Raw genomic sequence first — 14,794 nt, forward strand, 5'->3', positions numbered from 1 at the left:
TGCTGCCCCGAGGGCTGAGCGGCCGCTGTAGGGCTGCAGTTCTGGTACCTGAAAGCTGACGGGAGCTGTGAGCCATGCTTGGGTACACAGAGCTTACCCTTTCTGGAGCCACAAGACCTCCCCATCTCTGCAACCACTGGGCAAAGTGGAGGACCCCCAGCCCAGCAGCTGCAAACCAGCACCTCCTAGCCAGGGACAAACATCTTTGGGACCCTGTGGGCACCTTGTGCAGTACGCATCAGTCCAGTGCCTGCTCACTATGGCAGGGGATGGATGCCTTGAACTCCGCCACGCTGAGGGCTAACAATCCTCACAGTGTCCAGCATATTCAACCCTGTTTAGCAACTGACCTGTGCCCATTAGCCAAAACCTGCCTTTATCAGGTCCCATCCGGTAGTTCCTTGTCACAGCTCTCTGGTGCAGTGTAGGCCACCTCCTAGAGTGTCTCTTCCACCACCCTAATGCAGATGGTCAAAGCCCTACATGGGATCAGAGGACAATGACCCCACCACCGTCTTTTCCCTTGGAGTTGCCTGTGTCTCCTCCCATGGTGACACCTCCGATGGCAGAAGCCAGTTCCCCACTGCCCACGCTGAACTGATTCCTGCGGGTGGTTCTCTAGTGGGCTCCAGATGTGCCCTCCTGCCCTTTCAGCCCTTCCCACTCATGACCACCCAGATGTCTGGCTTTTGCTGTATAGCAGCGTAGTTGTCAGTTTATAATTCAGTGAGTCACTTTGAAGCATCTTACGAAAAGGGCCAGGGTACCAGTGGAAAGAGCCACCGTGTAAGAGCATTATAGCCTGGGTGTCTCGGGGACAGTTTAAGGCATGACCAGAGTTTGTCAAGTCTTTTGCATCTCAATGGATACTAGGCTTGTGTTGTAAGCTGCTGGGGTGATTTACAGAAATCCCACCCCACATAACTAATTGTAACACAATTAGTATTGTGTAACAACCAACCCCCAAAAGGCACACGTGGAAGACAAAACCAGTTCTCAGTTGCTGAGCACCAGCTTCAGGTACTTCTGGATCCAGGAGCTTGAAATGATATCACAGGAAAGTTTTATATCCTGGCACCCCAGCCTCTCCTGGGGCCTCTACCCAGGAAATGGCTTGGATCACATCGCTGGCCAGCCTAAGGAAGAAGAGCTGCTTCTGCCTAAGGTGAACTGACCAGGGTCAGGTGATGGTCTAGATCTGGAGCTGGAGTAGAGTTAGGGCCTCATAGGATTGGACAGAAAGCATCCCCAAGGGAGGCTCTGGGTGCTGTGGCTGATAGCAGGAGAAATAGATGCTGGTTAGCAAGTATGCTGGGCCCTTAGCAGGGCCGGCTTTAGAACAGGACAAGTCGGGGCCGTGACTTCAAACCACAGCCCCAGCTCAAGGCAGGTGAGGTCAGCGTCAGTGCATGGGTGCAAGTGACAGGCAGCTGCTGTCTCAAGGGGGTGGGAACCGCCCCAGCCTCCTGCAGTCTTTGTGTAACTGACAGAGTGGGCCAAGCATGACAGGGTGGCGCCCTGCCTCGGTGGCATCCTGCTCACGGCCATCTCCCCGTGCCTAGTGTCTTCTGCCCAGCGTCAGCACGGCTGTCCTCTCCCCTAGCAGCTGCCTCTGTCTCTCACCTCCTCTTCCCAGCCACACTGCTGGGGGGGTGCTGCCCCTTCCCCTTGCTTCCTCCCTCCGGATCCTGTGCCTTGCTCCCTCTGCCTCCCTGCCAGGGACAGTGACCTTGACCCTACTCCCTGCGTGCGGGGAGCTAGGGTCCTGTTTCCGTGCCTGTGGGCACTCCAGGCTGCCCCTTCTATCTCTCTAACCTGCTGTGTTCATAGGTTCCTAAATACGCTGTCCCCAGCCACCTCTGCCCCTGCTGCCCGAGTAGATCCCAGACTCAGCTCTGCCGCGGAGTGTGTGCCACTGATCATGTTTCCCAGTTTTCGGTCTCACTTCCAAACCAAGCTTCCCGACAGCAGGAGCTCTTGCTCTCCGGCCCTGCCAGGAGACCCTCAGAGTAGGGCTGGGGCCGGCAGGGGCACGGCTTCTGTGCTGTATGTGTCCCCAGCTGTCCCTTTGAGATTCCCTCCCTCTCCCCTTCCCTCCTCCTTCTCCATCCTCCCTCCTCTTCCTTCCCTCCTTTCTCACCCTCTCTCCTCCCCTCTCCTCCCCTTCCTTCCTTTTCCTTGCATTTTTGCAGTGTTAGGTGTTAAACCCAGGGCCTCACGCCTACTTCACAGGCGTTTGACCTCTGAGCTGTAGCCCCAGAACTTTATATTTTTCGCTTTGATACAGGACATTGCCATCTTGCCCAGCCTGGGCTTGGAACTTGCTATCCTTCTGCCTCAGCCTCCTGAGTCACTGGCATTACAGGCATGCGTGCCACAGCCAGCCTGCGTGTTTTCTGAGAGGACTCTGCCCCGTCTTGTTTCCTGTCTTCTGCTTTTCACCGGCCTTCACTGATTCCTCAAACCAATATGCACATGCTTCTGTAAGAAACAGTTTTCTAGATTTACACACAAGTTGAAAGTGACGGTCTGTCCAGCCTTCACCTGGATTCTCCAGGAGTTCACACCATAGGTCTTAGGTGCTCAGCTCACTGGAAGCTTTGAAGATCAGTGAGTCTAGTTACTTGTGTAAGGGGAGATAGAACATGGGCTTGTAGCAATAAGAGCTAGAATTTGTTCTCTTTGAAAATAGGTCTTACATTTGCTCATGTCAGCATTGTCATAAAAGTCTAGACTGATGCTCTAACTTAAAGAACAGGGGCGTTCACAGCTGCCAGAGCAGTATGTACATTAGTTTTCATCTGTGAGGTTCCAGTCTGCACTCCCACAACTTAATAGCTATGTGTCTCTTGGCAAGTTACTTAATCTCTCTGTGCCTCCATTTATTCATCTGAATGAGGAACGTAATCCAGAGGGTTATTGGGAAGATTAAATGGGTAATAGTATATCAAAAAGCTAAACCAGAAAATGTGTTCCTTACCAAGTGATTTACAGGTAGTGATACTAAAAGCATAAAAGAAGAAATTGTGAGTCTCCCCACATTCTCACCTCTTAAGCAGGCAGGAAATTTCAGCCGCGGGTAGAATTTCTCGAAGGGAAACACATTCAGTTCCAAGTAGTAGAGTGCTCTCTTTCCGAAGCCTTCCCTGGAGTCCTGTAACCCCTAACCGCTCACCATCCACAGCCACCCTGGATGGAAACCCCAGCCGGAAGTCGTTGTGCTGGAAAGCAGCCCTGCCCTAGAGGGGCCCTAAGCTGGCATCTCCTGTGTTTGCCTGGAGTATTCTGGAGATGTGGTGCCATGGCTGATGTCCGCCAGGCTTCTCTCCAGGCTCAACAGGGCTTAAATCTTGGGGTCCTGACCTAGCCTAAGACTGCGAAATCCAACTCCAGCCGAGACACCTCCTTGGTTTTGAGTCCCACTTTCCAGTCAGTGTTGGAGGTGGCATTTGAGTGTCAGCCTCTGTGGTGAGCAGGTGTTGGTGAGAGAAATAGAATCTAAATTTGTTGGTTGTAGACTGAGTGGGGTCCCAAAGTGATGTGAAGAAATGGGGCATTGGTGACTCCAGCTGCACATGTAGAGACTAGGCACGGGACTGAGAGCTTCTGGAAATGTCTTCTCCTAAATACCAGAATGCATTCTAATTAATTACAGGGTATTCTTCCTACATAGCAGTGACAAGAAAACAAATAGTTTCACTGCAGGTGTCCCCCTTAAGAAAACATAGAACTTCAATCCAAATGGGAATATAAAACCCATTTGTGCTCGTGGCCAAGTGGCAGAGTGTGGACGGCATATCTGGACTTCATCCGAAGCAGGGGTGTAAGCCAGCAGATCTGGGTGTGAGAGCAGCTGTCTGCCATCATCAGTCCCCACTTTACCCCCCAGGCAGTGGCCATGCATTACTGCCACATCTGTAAGCAGCGAGGGTTTCCAAGCATAAATGTCTAACAGAATAACAACTGGTTCCTGAAGGAAGAGCCGCTGGATCAGTGTGGGAGTGTCAGCCCCCTATTTCCAAAGCCCCAGCTAGGAAATAATAACATGAATGGGTCATTTCATTTCCTTTTACATCTGAATAACATTCCAGTGTGTGCGCATACACCGCAGTTTGATTATCCCTGCAGAGTCCGATTGGTACCAAGGCTGATTCTGTAGCACAGCATGCCATGGTGGATGTGGTCATGTGGGTGTCCCCTGGGTGTGCCAACTTCCCATCCTTTGCATACATATCCGGATGTGGACTGGCTACATCTTATGGTTGACCTGGTTTGTCTTTTGAGGAACCTCCACATTGCTCCCCATAATGACTGTACAAGTACAATTCTCACCAGCAAACCCCCCCCCCATCTTTGCCAGCATTTGTCACTTTTTTTAAAATATAATGGTCATTCTTACTGGGGTGAGACAGTTCTCATTGGTAGCTTTGATTTGCATTTCTCTGGTCTCTAATGATACTGAGCATTATTTCATATATTTATTGGCCATTTGTATTTCTTCTTTTGAGACATGTCTGTTCCAATTGTTTACCTATTTGCAGGGGGGCTGTCATTTGCAGCAAAGTGGATGAAACTGGAGGACATTAAATTAAAAGCTATAAATCAGACAGAGGGAGACAAATTATGTTCTCTTTCATACATGGACATTTTAAGAAAAGCACTGACCCGAATGTAGCGCAGTGATTACTTGAGATGGGGCGTGGGGGTGACGGAGGTAATAGAGAACAGGAAACTTCATTCAATCAGTGCATGCTGCATGAATTTACTGAAATATCACACAGACCCCAAATAAAATGTGCAGCTAATACATGTTTGCCACATTTTTAAAAAGTTTTTTTAAAATGAGTGGATGAATTTTGCTAACACAGCAAAACCTGTTTTATAGCTTTGGACATATTAGAGCAGAATTAATTTACTGGGCAGAAAACCCTTTCCGTGGGCAGGTGGGGTACAGTGTGACTGGGCTGTGGTTAACTCTGTCCTCTCTGCCTTTCCCACCGGCGCTCTCTGAGCTGGGTTTGAAACGAGCAGCCCTTTAAAAGATGCCACCATGCATCTCAACTACTGCTCTCCTGTTAGCCCAGAGTCTTTTGCTCCCTGTAAACTGGACTTCACTTGTACTAGCATAGAGAGCGCTCCTCTCACTGCAGGCTCTCCTGCTTCCCTCGAGCAGGAGAGACCTCTGGCCCATGCAGGGCACCCAGCTTCTGTTTGAGGACAGGCTGGCCCCTATCCTCACCCTCTGACTCCTCTGTGTTCAATCTCCTTGCCAGCTCTCAAAGACTCCAGTAAGAGATCCATCAACAGTGACTGGAAGATAGAGCTCCCAGGAGAGTTTCAGATTGCAGGCACGACCGTCCGCTACGTGAGAAGGGGGCTGTGGGAGAAGATTTCTGCCAAGGGACCAACCAAAACTCCACTGCATCTCATGGTAACTTGCTGGGCTCGTTGCACTTGGGTTACTTCTAGATCAGCTAGAAGGCAGGAGAGATTGGGATCCACCGGCTTCCTGATGCTCACACTGCTTCTTCCGTCTTTGGTCATCTAATCCCTTCCACCCCAGTGCCTCAGAACTCTCTCAAAGCCACCTTCTGGCTCTGCACTTGAAGAGGTCCTATCTTCCAAAGGCGCTGTCTCTGAGAAGGAAGTGCTCAGCTGCACATGTGGCAGCCAAGCAGAGCTGGCATCATCCAGCAGACCGCTCTGTTCAAAGGCTTTCTATATCAGCTGCTGCAGTGCATCATTCTGCCCCATAGTAAAAATTTATCTTTTGGGCATGGACCATTGACTCTGGAGTCCAGAGCAGCAACACACAGATTTGACAGACTTGGCTTGTGGGAAGCATGTGGGAGTCGGGGAGGACAATCAGGTCCATGGGTGTGATTACTTCCAAGGAGATCACCAGAAAATTGCTTAGCTGGGCCTGAGTAGGGCTTCCTGGAGAACTCAGTGCAGGCCACTTAAATGCTGGCTGTCTATCCTTTTAAAACATAAGACAGACCTCAGGGCAACTCATCCCATTGTTTCTTTCTCAAGCTCCAAGAGTTCTTATGGTTAGCTTCTGATCACTTTAATTATTGATAGTTATTGATTTCCTGTCTCCTTCCAAAAGACAGAATGTGTGGCAGCGTGTGCACCTGTCATCAAAGCACACTTCGTTCTCAGTTTCTGCCATAGTCTCTACTTACAAGTTCCCTTGCCTCTTAATTTGTGATCTCTGGCAGCCTACAGTTGTTCAAGGTTAGGTGACACCTAACGGATTTCCTGACCGCAGCCCAGAGTCTCCTGGAGCCCTGCCCATGACCACCAGCACCCAGTGCAGGCATTGCCCCATGATGGCGTTAACCCCATTACTGTTTCTAGTGAGACGAAAGCCAGCCAGTTTCCATGGAAATCTGCCAGTGCAGCACTAAGCTCACTAAATCCAATGCTATATTATTCCTGCAAGTAGATTTCTGAGATCCAAGAACCTGTGCCAAAAGATGAAATTATTTCCTGGTCAGAGTCGTTAGAACAATCTTCCTACTCTGAGCTAAAAGCAGATAGTTAGGCAAAAAGAGGAGGCAGAAGACAAGGTAAAAAATGCATACAGAAACATCACCTATCAGCATGTGAGTTTGCACCCCTTTCCCTTCTTTACTAAGAGCTTTTGTAAACTGAGCAGATTTTCAGCCCGTTAAAGCAAATACCCGGCCTTGAGCCACTCAGAGCATGATACACAAAACTCAGAGGAAGCAAGTCTTGCACGGCTGTAGTTTCAGCCCTTGTTTAATATTAATTATATTTCTATTTTGAAATATGATTGTCACTTTACATTTTTAAACCTAGAAACTAGGTGTGCCCTTCTGCTTCTGTGTACAGAGCCACTGTCCCCAAAGTGCTTTGCATGTTAATTGCAGAAGGAGGAACACCAAGAGTCCCAGGGACCTGCATTTGAAACCAATTACACACATGCACACACCAATTGTACGTGGCTACAAAATTACATAAAATTGGTTTCATATGGGTTCTCCATCCACCAGTCTTATTCCTACACTGAGATAATAAAGATCTCTTAAATACTAATTCTTTTTAAAACTGGAGTTACTGTTCCAAATGCAGTAGTACAAGTCTGTTTGTTGAAGATGTTTTTACAGTTTGGTCTGCTTTTAGCACTGCTGCTCCCTGCCCCACTGGAGGCCCCTGAGAGCAGGTGAGGAGGTGGCCCCTGTTGTCTGGCATACTTTTGACCTGGCCTGCCCCTCTCCAGGGCCTCTGGCTGGAAGTGCACTTGCTAGTTGCTTAGCCCAGGAGCTCTCCTTGGCCTCAAGCTTAGCCTGAAGACTCAGCGTCCACCTCCAAGCCACCTTATTGTCCTATGGGTGGTGTGCTGTGCTCCATAATGACTAGGGAAGTAAAGTCAGTGGTGCACCTGGTGGCCCTACAAGGCTTGACAGAGACAGTTGCAGACCATACAGCCTCCTGGGTTCTGTATACCCATTAGGATTTCAAAAGCCACATGATGGCTCCCATGAAATATGATAGAACCCCCTCTCTGCGCCTCACCCTACTCAACTTTAAGGGCTGACTCTCACAGTAATAGGCTCTCACTTGCTTGGACTTTCAATCAAATGTCCCCCCAAATCCCTTCAATGGGCTGTATTTTGCCGTAGAGCCTGACTGTTCCAACGGACTTGGCAGCAACGGGTGATGGGGGAGTGGATGGAGTGCTCTGTTTTGAAGGAGCAGGGTGGCCCTGCTTGCTCGTGTGTTTGTCTAGGAAAAAGCTGTACATTTGTGTCTTCCGTGTCTGCAAGGACAGCTTCTTCCACGTGTGGGGATGTGCAATTTCTTCCATGGGGAACAGCTCTCTGGAAAGAGTGCCACCAAGGACCCACACTTAGCTCACCCCAAACTCCCCATCTGAACTGGTCCTCTCTGGGGATAGGAAAGAAGAGAACTCCCCAGTGATGGCGTACACTCATCCACCACCCTGACTAGGTGCTTGAACATTCCATAATGGAGATAAATGAGCACCCCTAGACTGAACCTGTTCTGTACCCCCTCCTCAGAAAAAAAGAGCAAACTCAGTAGAAAGTCTCAGTGTGACTTGGTTTGCACACTTTAGCAACTTTGTGGAATTTTGGTCCATCTTAACATGGCCCTCTGATTTTCCACTGATCCAGGTGCTGTTATTTCATGACCAGAATTACGGAATTCATTATGAATACACTATTCCTGTGAACTCCACTGCTGAAAATCAAAGTGAGCCCACCAAGCCCCAGGACGCCCTGTTCCTCTGGACCCACAGCGGCTGGGAAGGGTGTAGCGTGCAGTGCGGAGGAGGTGAGCAGCCAGGCGGGGGGCTAGTGGGTGTGGGGAGCTGCTGAGAAAAGAAACGGGGAGCTGTGACCAGGCACAGAGTGTGGGAAGTTTGAAACCTGTATTTCCATGAGAATTTAGCCACATCCCATGGCAGATCTCTGCAGATCAGGTGCCAGGACCTTCCGTGAATGGTTCCTGACTCTGTAACTTCCCCCAACCTCAGCAAATGACTCCCCCTCTCTACAGCTGATTTCCTCACCTCTAAAATAGTTCATCTCTGTCATGTCCTAGAGATTGTAGGATGAGCCAAACTGTAAGAATCAGTACAAGCCAAAGGTATTCATTACCAAATTGTTGGCGAGGCACAGTAGAAAGCCTTTCTAAACCCTCAGCCAGCAGCCCCTTGGGACAGTGCAGTGTGACAGGCACAGCTCTGGGGTGAAAGGTTGAACAGGACTTTGGGTGCCACCTGCGACTGTGGGATGATGGAGAACCCAGGCACCGCCCCACTTATCCAAGCAGACACGCCAAGGTCAACTATGAAGTTTTCCCATACACCTCGGCTAACTGCCCTCTCTGTTTGTTCTTGGCCTTCTCCTCCAGCAACCCCCGGCTAGTTGGCATCATTTCTGGAGTCCACCATGATCCCTGCCATCTTCCTACTGTGTGCTTCTTTCTGACACACTCCCTTTATCCTAGCATGAAGTGTTACCTGCCTGCCTGCCATCTTCTGTTTCAGGCATCTTATATGTATTAATTAATTTTAATATTTAAAAGAGCTCAGACACAGGAAGGTTAACTAAACCAGCCTACTTGAAGAAACTGAGACCCAGAAGTGTGGCAGCAAACTTCTGACGCTGTGGTCATTGTGATACTGTTAGTGACAAAGCCAAGACTTAACCCAGATATCCTGGCTCCAGTGGCCCCCTCCTAACTGCCAGTCATTCAGCCGCCCTAAAAAAGTCACGGCATGTGGCCACACAGCCACACAGTGTTCAGGCCGCTCATAGGAAAGGCTCTTTCCTGGAAGATAGTGCTTAGCATCAGTTGGCTAAGTAGACAGGTTCAGGTCAGCCCTGGAGGGCTGCTGGGGGCTTCAGATCTGTGCATCCTTCATCCATGGCTGTCCTGTTCCTCACTTCTCCCCAGCAAGCAGCAACCCTCTAACATGCAGCCATACTCTATGGTAAGGCTGGACCTTAAGCATTAAGTGCACAGATCAAAGAATTGGCAACCATTGGTGGAAATAACAGATCCAAGTCAGAACTTCAGCCTCAGTGAACTCTGCACTGTCAAGGACACAGCTAGCTGATCTGAGGCATTGCTGCTTTCCTATCTTTTTGCACAAACTGTCCTAGCCCAAGCTGTCCCAGCGTGTTGTACACAGTTCCCTTCCTCTGGTGCACTGGTCAGTAGTCTCTCCTGAATGCTCCTCCATGCGTGTGATGCAGTGGCCTCTGCAGACATCTGCAGCTACAGCCTCTCAGCTCCCTGTGCTTGGTTTCCAGGGGAACGCAGAACCATCGTGTCATGCACACGGATTGTTAACAAAACCACAACTCTGGTGAATGACAGTGACTGTCCTCAAACAAGCCGACCCGAGCCCCAGGTCCGAAGGTGCAACTCACACCCGTGCCAGTCACGGTAAGGGGCTGTGTTCTATGTCTTGGATCCACTAGGTCGGGGGCAGCAGCACCATGAATAGGGAGAAATGGTGGGACCCAGTTAACACGGAAGCACTGTTCTCTGCCGTGTTCTGTTACTGTTGCTGAGTAATTTCTCCTTGCTCAAAAGAGTCATGTCATTTTGTGACAGGGACATACTGCGAGAAGTGCATCATTAGGTAATTTCATCACTGTGCAAACATGAGTACATTGTATGTACTCATACAAACCTAGATGGTATGGCCTAGCATAGTGTGGACAAAAGACACAGTAAGTATTCAAATCTTTAAAATCTCTCACGGTGAAAAGCACATGACCATCAGTTCCCTTGTGAATACTCCCTGTTGCTTCAAAGACACTTATCCCATTATTCATGCCATTTTCTGAAACAGTTCTGGCATAACTCTTTCCTGAATGTCTTTGGTTGCTACCTCAGTGTCCTGAAGCAACTCAGACCATCTTTCTTTCTTGTATTTTCACTTTTGGAGAAAGCCAGAGGTCACACAGTGCCTGCTCTGGTGCATGAGGGCAGTGAGGACACACTGTACTGCTTTTACAAGCCTGCCTTTCCACTGAGTGGCACTGTGCAGTGACAGCCATCATATTTTTATAACTCCTAAAGGCATCACAAAAGAAGGCTTACAGTGCTGCTTCTACAAGTGACAAGAGAAGTAGGGTAAGTGTCTAGAGGGAGAGGGAATATTTTGAGTAGGATTAATGAAAATGCGTTTTTTACTGTAGTAATTTTTTAATTTAAGCACTCACTGTATATTTTAAGTAGTTATTGCTTTTATTAGATGTCTCAGCTTGTTCCATTTTCTATTTTAATTATTTTTTTACTTAGAATAAAACTATGAACAATCTTGGATTTCAAAAACAAGACAGTAGGAAATCAAAAATAGTTGCTATATTGCACATTGTTAGCCTGTAAATAGTTGCTCAGACTACCAGATATAAGAATGCAAAGTTAAACAATGTGAGCCCAAAGTTGTCTGTTTATTTCAGTTGCTGTCCTTTGAGAAATTTCAGGTATGTGAATTCTAGTTTCTTCTGTGTCTGTGTCTCCTGACCTTGCTCTGAGTGCACTGGAGGTCTGCAATTGAACATTGCTCCATCATCTTGATATTTTCCTGTGTTCCTCTGAATCATTTGGCTGCTGAGTCCTGGGCACTTCCTGCACTGGCTGCCCATCCTGCAGTGCAGGGCATTGGGCTAGGTACCCGGGTTCCTTTGATCTCAGGTACCTGGAGTGGCCCGTGCATGATACCATGCCTGTGCTGTGTAGTGTGATGGCATCCATTGGCCTCTTATTAGCCATGAGTTGAGGTAAATGGCTCCTGTTCTGTGATTCTGTGTGTCACATTTTGGCTAGACTTTTAATGTGAACATGTTTAAACTCCTTAAGCTCAACTTGCACCACTTGCCTGATGCAAGAGTTTCCCAAAGTGTTTGGCTTTGGCACCAATGCTCTGTGCTTTTTCGTATTCTTAACGTGTTTAAATGAGAGACGGTAAGAGGGAGAGCCAGACAGTTAGACCTGCATTGATTTTATGTGCTCTACGGAAGAGTGAAAATGAAAGGGTGCTTAATGCTGAAGCCTTAAGGAAGAGCTCTCTGGGGGAGGATCTTGTGTATAAGCCACGTCTCCTCAAACTTACCAGTCAGTCAGCCGTCAGACAGCCACACCCAAAGGGCCAAAGGTGGAAGGACTTGCCAGTATAGAGACTCAGCAGGCAGATAGGCCACAGCATCTCCTCCTTCTGAACCAAGGATGGCCAGGATCTCATGACGTGTGCAGAGAGTAGGTTAGGGGACCTGGCAGGAGAGGTTGCCAGGGCTCAACAGCATGGCAGTAAAAAAATACCTTAGGGAGCCATCCAAGAATCAGATTTTCTACATTCTCAATTATGCGTGTGTGTGTGTGTGTGTGTGTGTGTGTGCGCTCCAGTACCAGAGCACACACATGCACGTAGCAGCCAGAAACCGGCAAAGTAGATAAATAGGAGAATAGAATGGCACTGAATGAATTTCCCCTGTTGACAGTTTGTTGACTACATGAGGCCCTCACTGGACCTGAGAGGTGGACAAACTCTAATAGAGACTTGCCTGTTGTCCTGGATACTACCTCATTGCTAAGATAAAATACACCCAAAGATAAAAGGGGAAAGATTTATTTAGTTTATAGAAACTAGAAACTTCTGGCTCCAAGGCAGGGCGACTCATGGCAGCGGGGCAACTGGTTGTTCATGATGGTGGAAGATAGCAAAAAGCAACAAGAGAGGGAGAGAAGAGCCAAGCCTCTCCTGTCTCTTACATGATAGCTAATCTACCAGGATTAGGGTGGTGCCAATTCATTACGTGGACTGATCCAGCAGCCACCCATCCTTAATCCCAGCACCCTTCATCCCAGTATTCACTACAAGTCAGTCACACATTCTAGACTCAGCCACCTCCGGAAAAAACCCTACGACCACATGAGACTTCGGGGGACACCTAAATGGAAACCATAGCTCTTGTCTTTCACTAGTTACCTGCCAGAGGAGAATATTCAGGGCGACCTGGAAATCAAGGAGGAAAAAAAATCATACAAAAGAGCCACAGAGGAGGATTCCCAAATCCCATATATACCATATTTGGCCCAGTTTCTAAGGACCAAATAAGTGCAGGGCAGACTTCATAGAACACACTGAGGCAGAAAGGCTAAACTGAGCTTGGTGCTGCTGCCTAGCATGAGCAGCAGTGTTTAGAGTTTAGTTCTAGCCAACTTTGCTGCCTGCCAAAACCAAAGTTCCATATTGTTCAGTAATGATGTTCTAGTGTTGTACTGCTTAGTGTGGTAGGCAGGGGCTAGTTCAAATAAACATGGGCTATGTATGCAAAGAAATAGATTGCAAATCTTTGTATTAAAAGATTGTAAAGATTATAAACAGTAATATTTTAAGATTAGGTAATTAGGATTATAAAATATTAATAATTTTGAATGTGATTGCATGATTATAGTCATCCAAGATAATTATGCTCTTAACACCTTGGGTCAAATTTTTCAAAGTGTGTGTATATGTGTATGTGTGATGCTGGAGATGAGATCTAGGGTCTCACATGCTAGGAACATGGACTGCCACTGAGATTACAGCAACAGCCTTAAAATACATTATTAAAATTAAATTTATTTCTTTTTACCATTTGCATGGTACTGTTAGAAAGTTCAGACTACATATATTAACTAACGTATCATTGAAAATGTTCAGGATACAATTGAAAATTAGGAGCTGGGGATTTAGCTCAGTAGCATAAGCACCTGCCTTGCAAGCAGGTGATCATGAGTTCAATCCCCAGTACCAATAAAGAGAAAAGAGAGAAAAAAAGAATTAAAAAAAATTAGTAGGCATGTAAAGGAATAAACCCATACTGGGCAGAAAGCAATTTATGGAAACTGATTTAAAATGACACAGATTTTAGGATTATGAGACAAGGAGTGGAAAGCAGCTATTGTAACTATGCTCAAACACATAAGAAAGGCTATAACATACGACATAGGTAAGAAACCTCAGCGGGTATAGAAGCTGACCTAAAACATGAAGTAAAAGGATTAGAAAATAGAAAAGCTCACATTGTGGATCTAACAGTAGTTTAGAGATGACCAAAAAAAAAAAACAGTGAACTTGAAGACAGAGGAATAGACCTTGAATCCAAAAATGGAGATAAAGGATTGTGCATAGTGAGAGAGTCCGAGTTATCAAGCATCTAATCCAGGTATAACTGGAATCAGAGAGGGAGAGTAGAGAGAGTGGAAGAGAAATTAAACAGTAACCAGAAACGTCTTAGATCAGTGGAAGAAGAGAGGTCACCAGGTCACGTCTTCACACCTAGATTCCAAGTCCATTCAGAGGCCATAACAAATCCCTCTGATCGTGACACCAATTGGACTGATGTAGGAAGTTTATGATTGTGCCTCTCTTAGACCTTCTAGGTTGCACTGAAAGATTTTAAACAGAAAAAGGCTGGATGTAGTGGTATATGCCTATCATTCTAGCACTTGGGTAGCTGAGGCAGGAGGATCTCTGAAAATTTGGGGCCAGCCTGGCCTCATAGTGGGTTCAAGGGCAGCCTGAACCACATAGTGAGACCCTGTCTTTCAAAATAAAACAAGACTTTAATCAGAAGAACATGTAGGAAAATGCTTGCAAAACCAGCTGGCATAAAGAAGTGTGAATGTAAACTCTACAAATAAATGAGTGTCGTGGGGCTCCTCTACGGTTATGGTAGGGAACATCAAGCATCGAGGGTGTATATGACTGCACGATGCTCCCAGTGTCTTTCAGGCCAGATATTCCACAGTCGCCATACTCTTGATAATTTAAAGCAAGTCCAAGCCATGTGCATCCTAGACTAAAAGCAATTTCAGAAGCACATTCTTGATAGTTCTGTAAAACAAAATGCAGAAAACTATTTATGAAGTTCTAGATAGTAAACATTTTTGCCTTGCCAGGTCACATATGGTTTCTGACATGTTTTATATTTACTTTGTCATAACCTTCTAAAGATGTTTTTAAAAAATTCTTAGTTCTTGGGTTGTATAAAAACAACTCTTGGCTCAGCTTAGCCCATGAACAGTGGTTTGCCAGCTAGGTTACGGTTTAATGTTGCTTTATCATGAGACGCAGGGATGACACCCTCGGTGAGCCTGGGTGTCGGAGGTCGGTGCTCTGCAGATGTTTTCTTCTTATACAAGGAAGGATCCATTATTACACTGAATTTCCTTTTATTGCCTAATGTTCAGTTCCTCCGCATCCAGCCCAGCCTGTAAGCACATAGAATACCTGTAA

General features: G+C 47.1%; 1 protein-coding gene across 3 annotated transcripts in view; it reads left to right on the top strand.

The window, feature by feature from the left end:
- Positions 1-14,794, top strand: part of Adamts17 (ADAM metallopeptidase with thrombospondin type 1 motif 17) — a 327,254-nt gene that overhangs the window by 246,087 nt on the left and 66,373 nt on the right. For all 3 annotated transcript variants that reach the window (XM_063249924.1, XM_063249925.1, XM_063249927.1), the window contains 3 exons: positions 5,274-5,431; positions 8,166-8,325; positions 9,813-9,948. In XM_063249924.1, the coding sequence (XP_063105994.1) occupies positions 5,274-5,431; positions 8,166-8,325; positions 9,813-9,948 (454 nt within the window). The remainder of the gene's footprint in view (positions 1-5,273; positions 5,432-8,165; positions 8,326-9,812; positions 9,949-14,794) is intronic.

This window comes from Cavia porcellus, unplaced genomic scaffold (genome assembly GCF_034190915.1).
Source record: "Cavia porcellus strain 051 isolate PalLab524CR breed Dunkin Hartley unplaced genomic scaffold, mCavPor4.1 scaffold_6, whole genome shotgun sequence".
NCBI classification, from domain to species: Eukaryota; Metazoa; Chordata; class Mammalia; order Rodentia; family Caviidae; genus Cavia; species Cavia porcellus.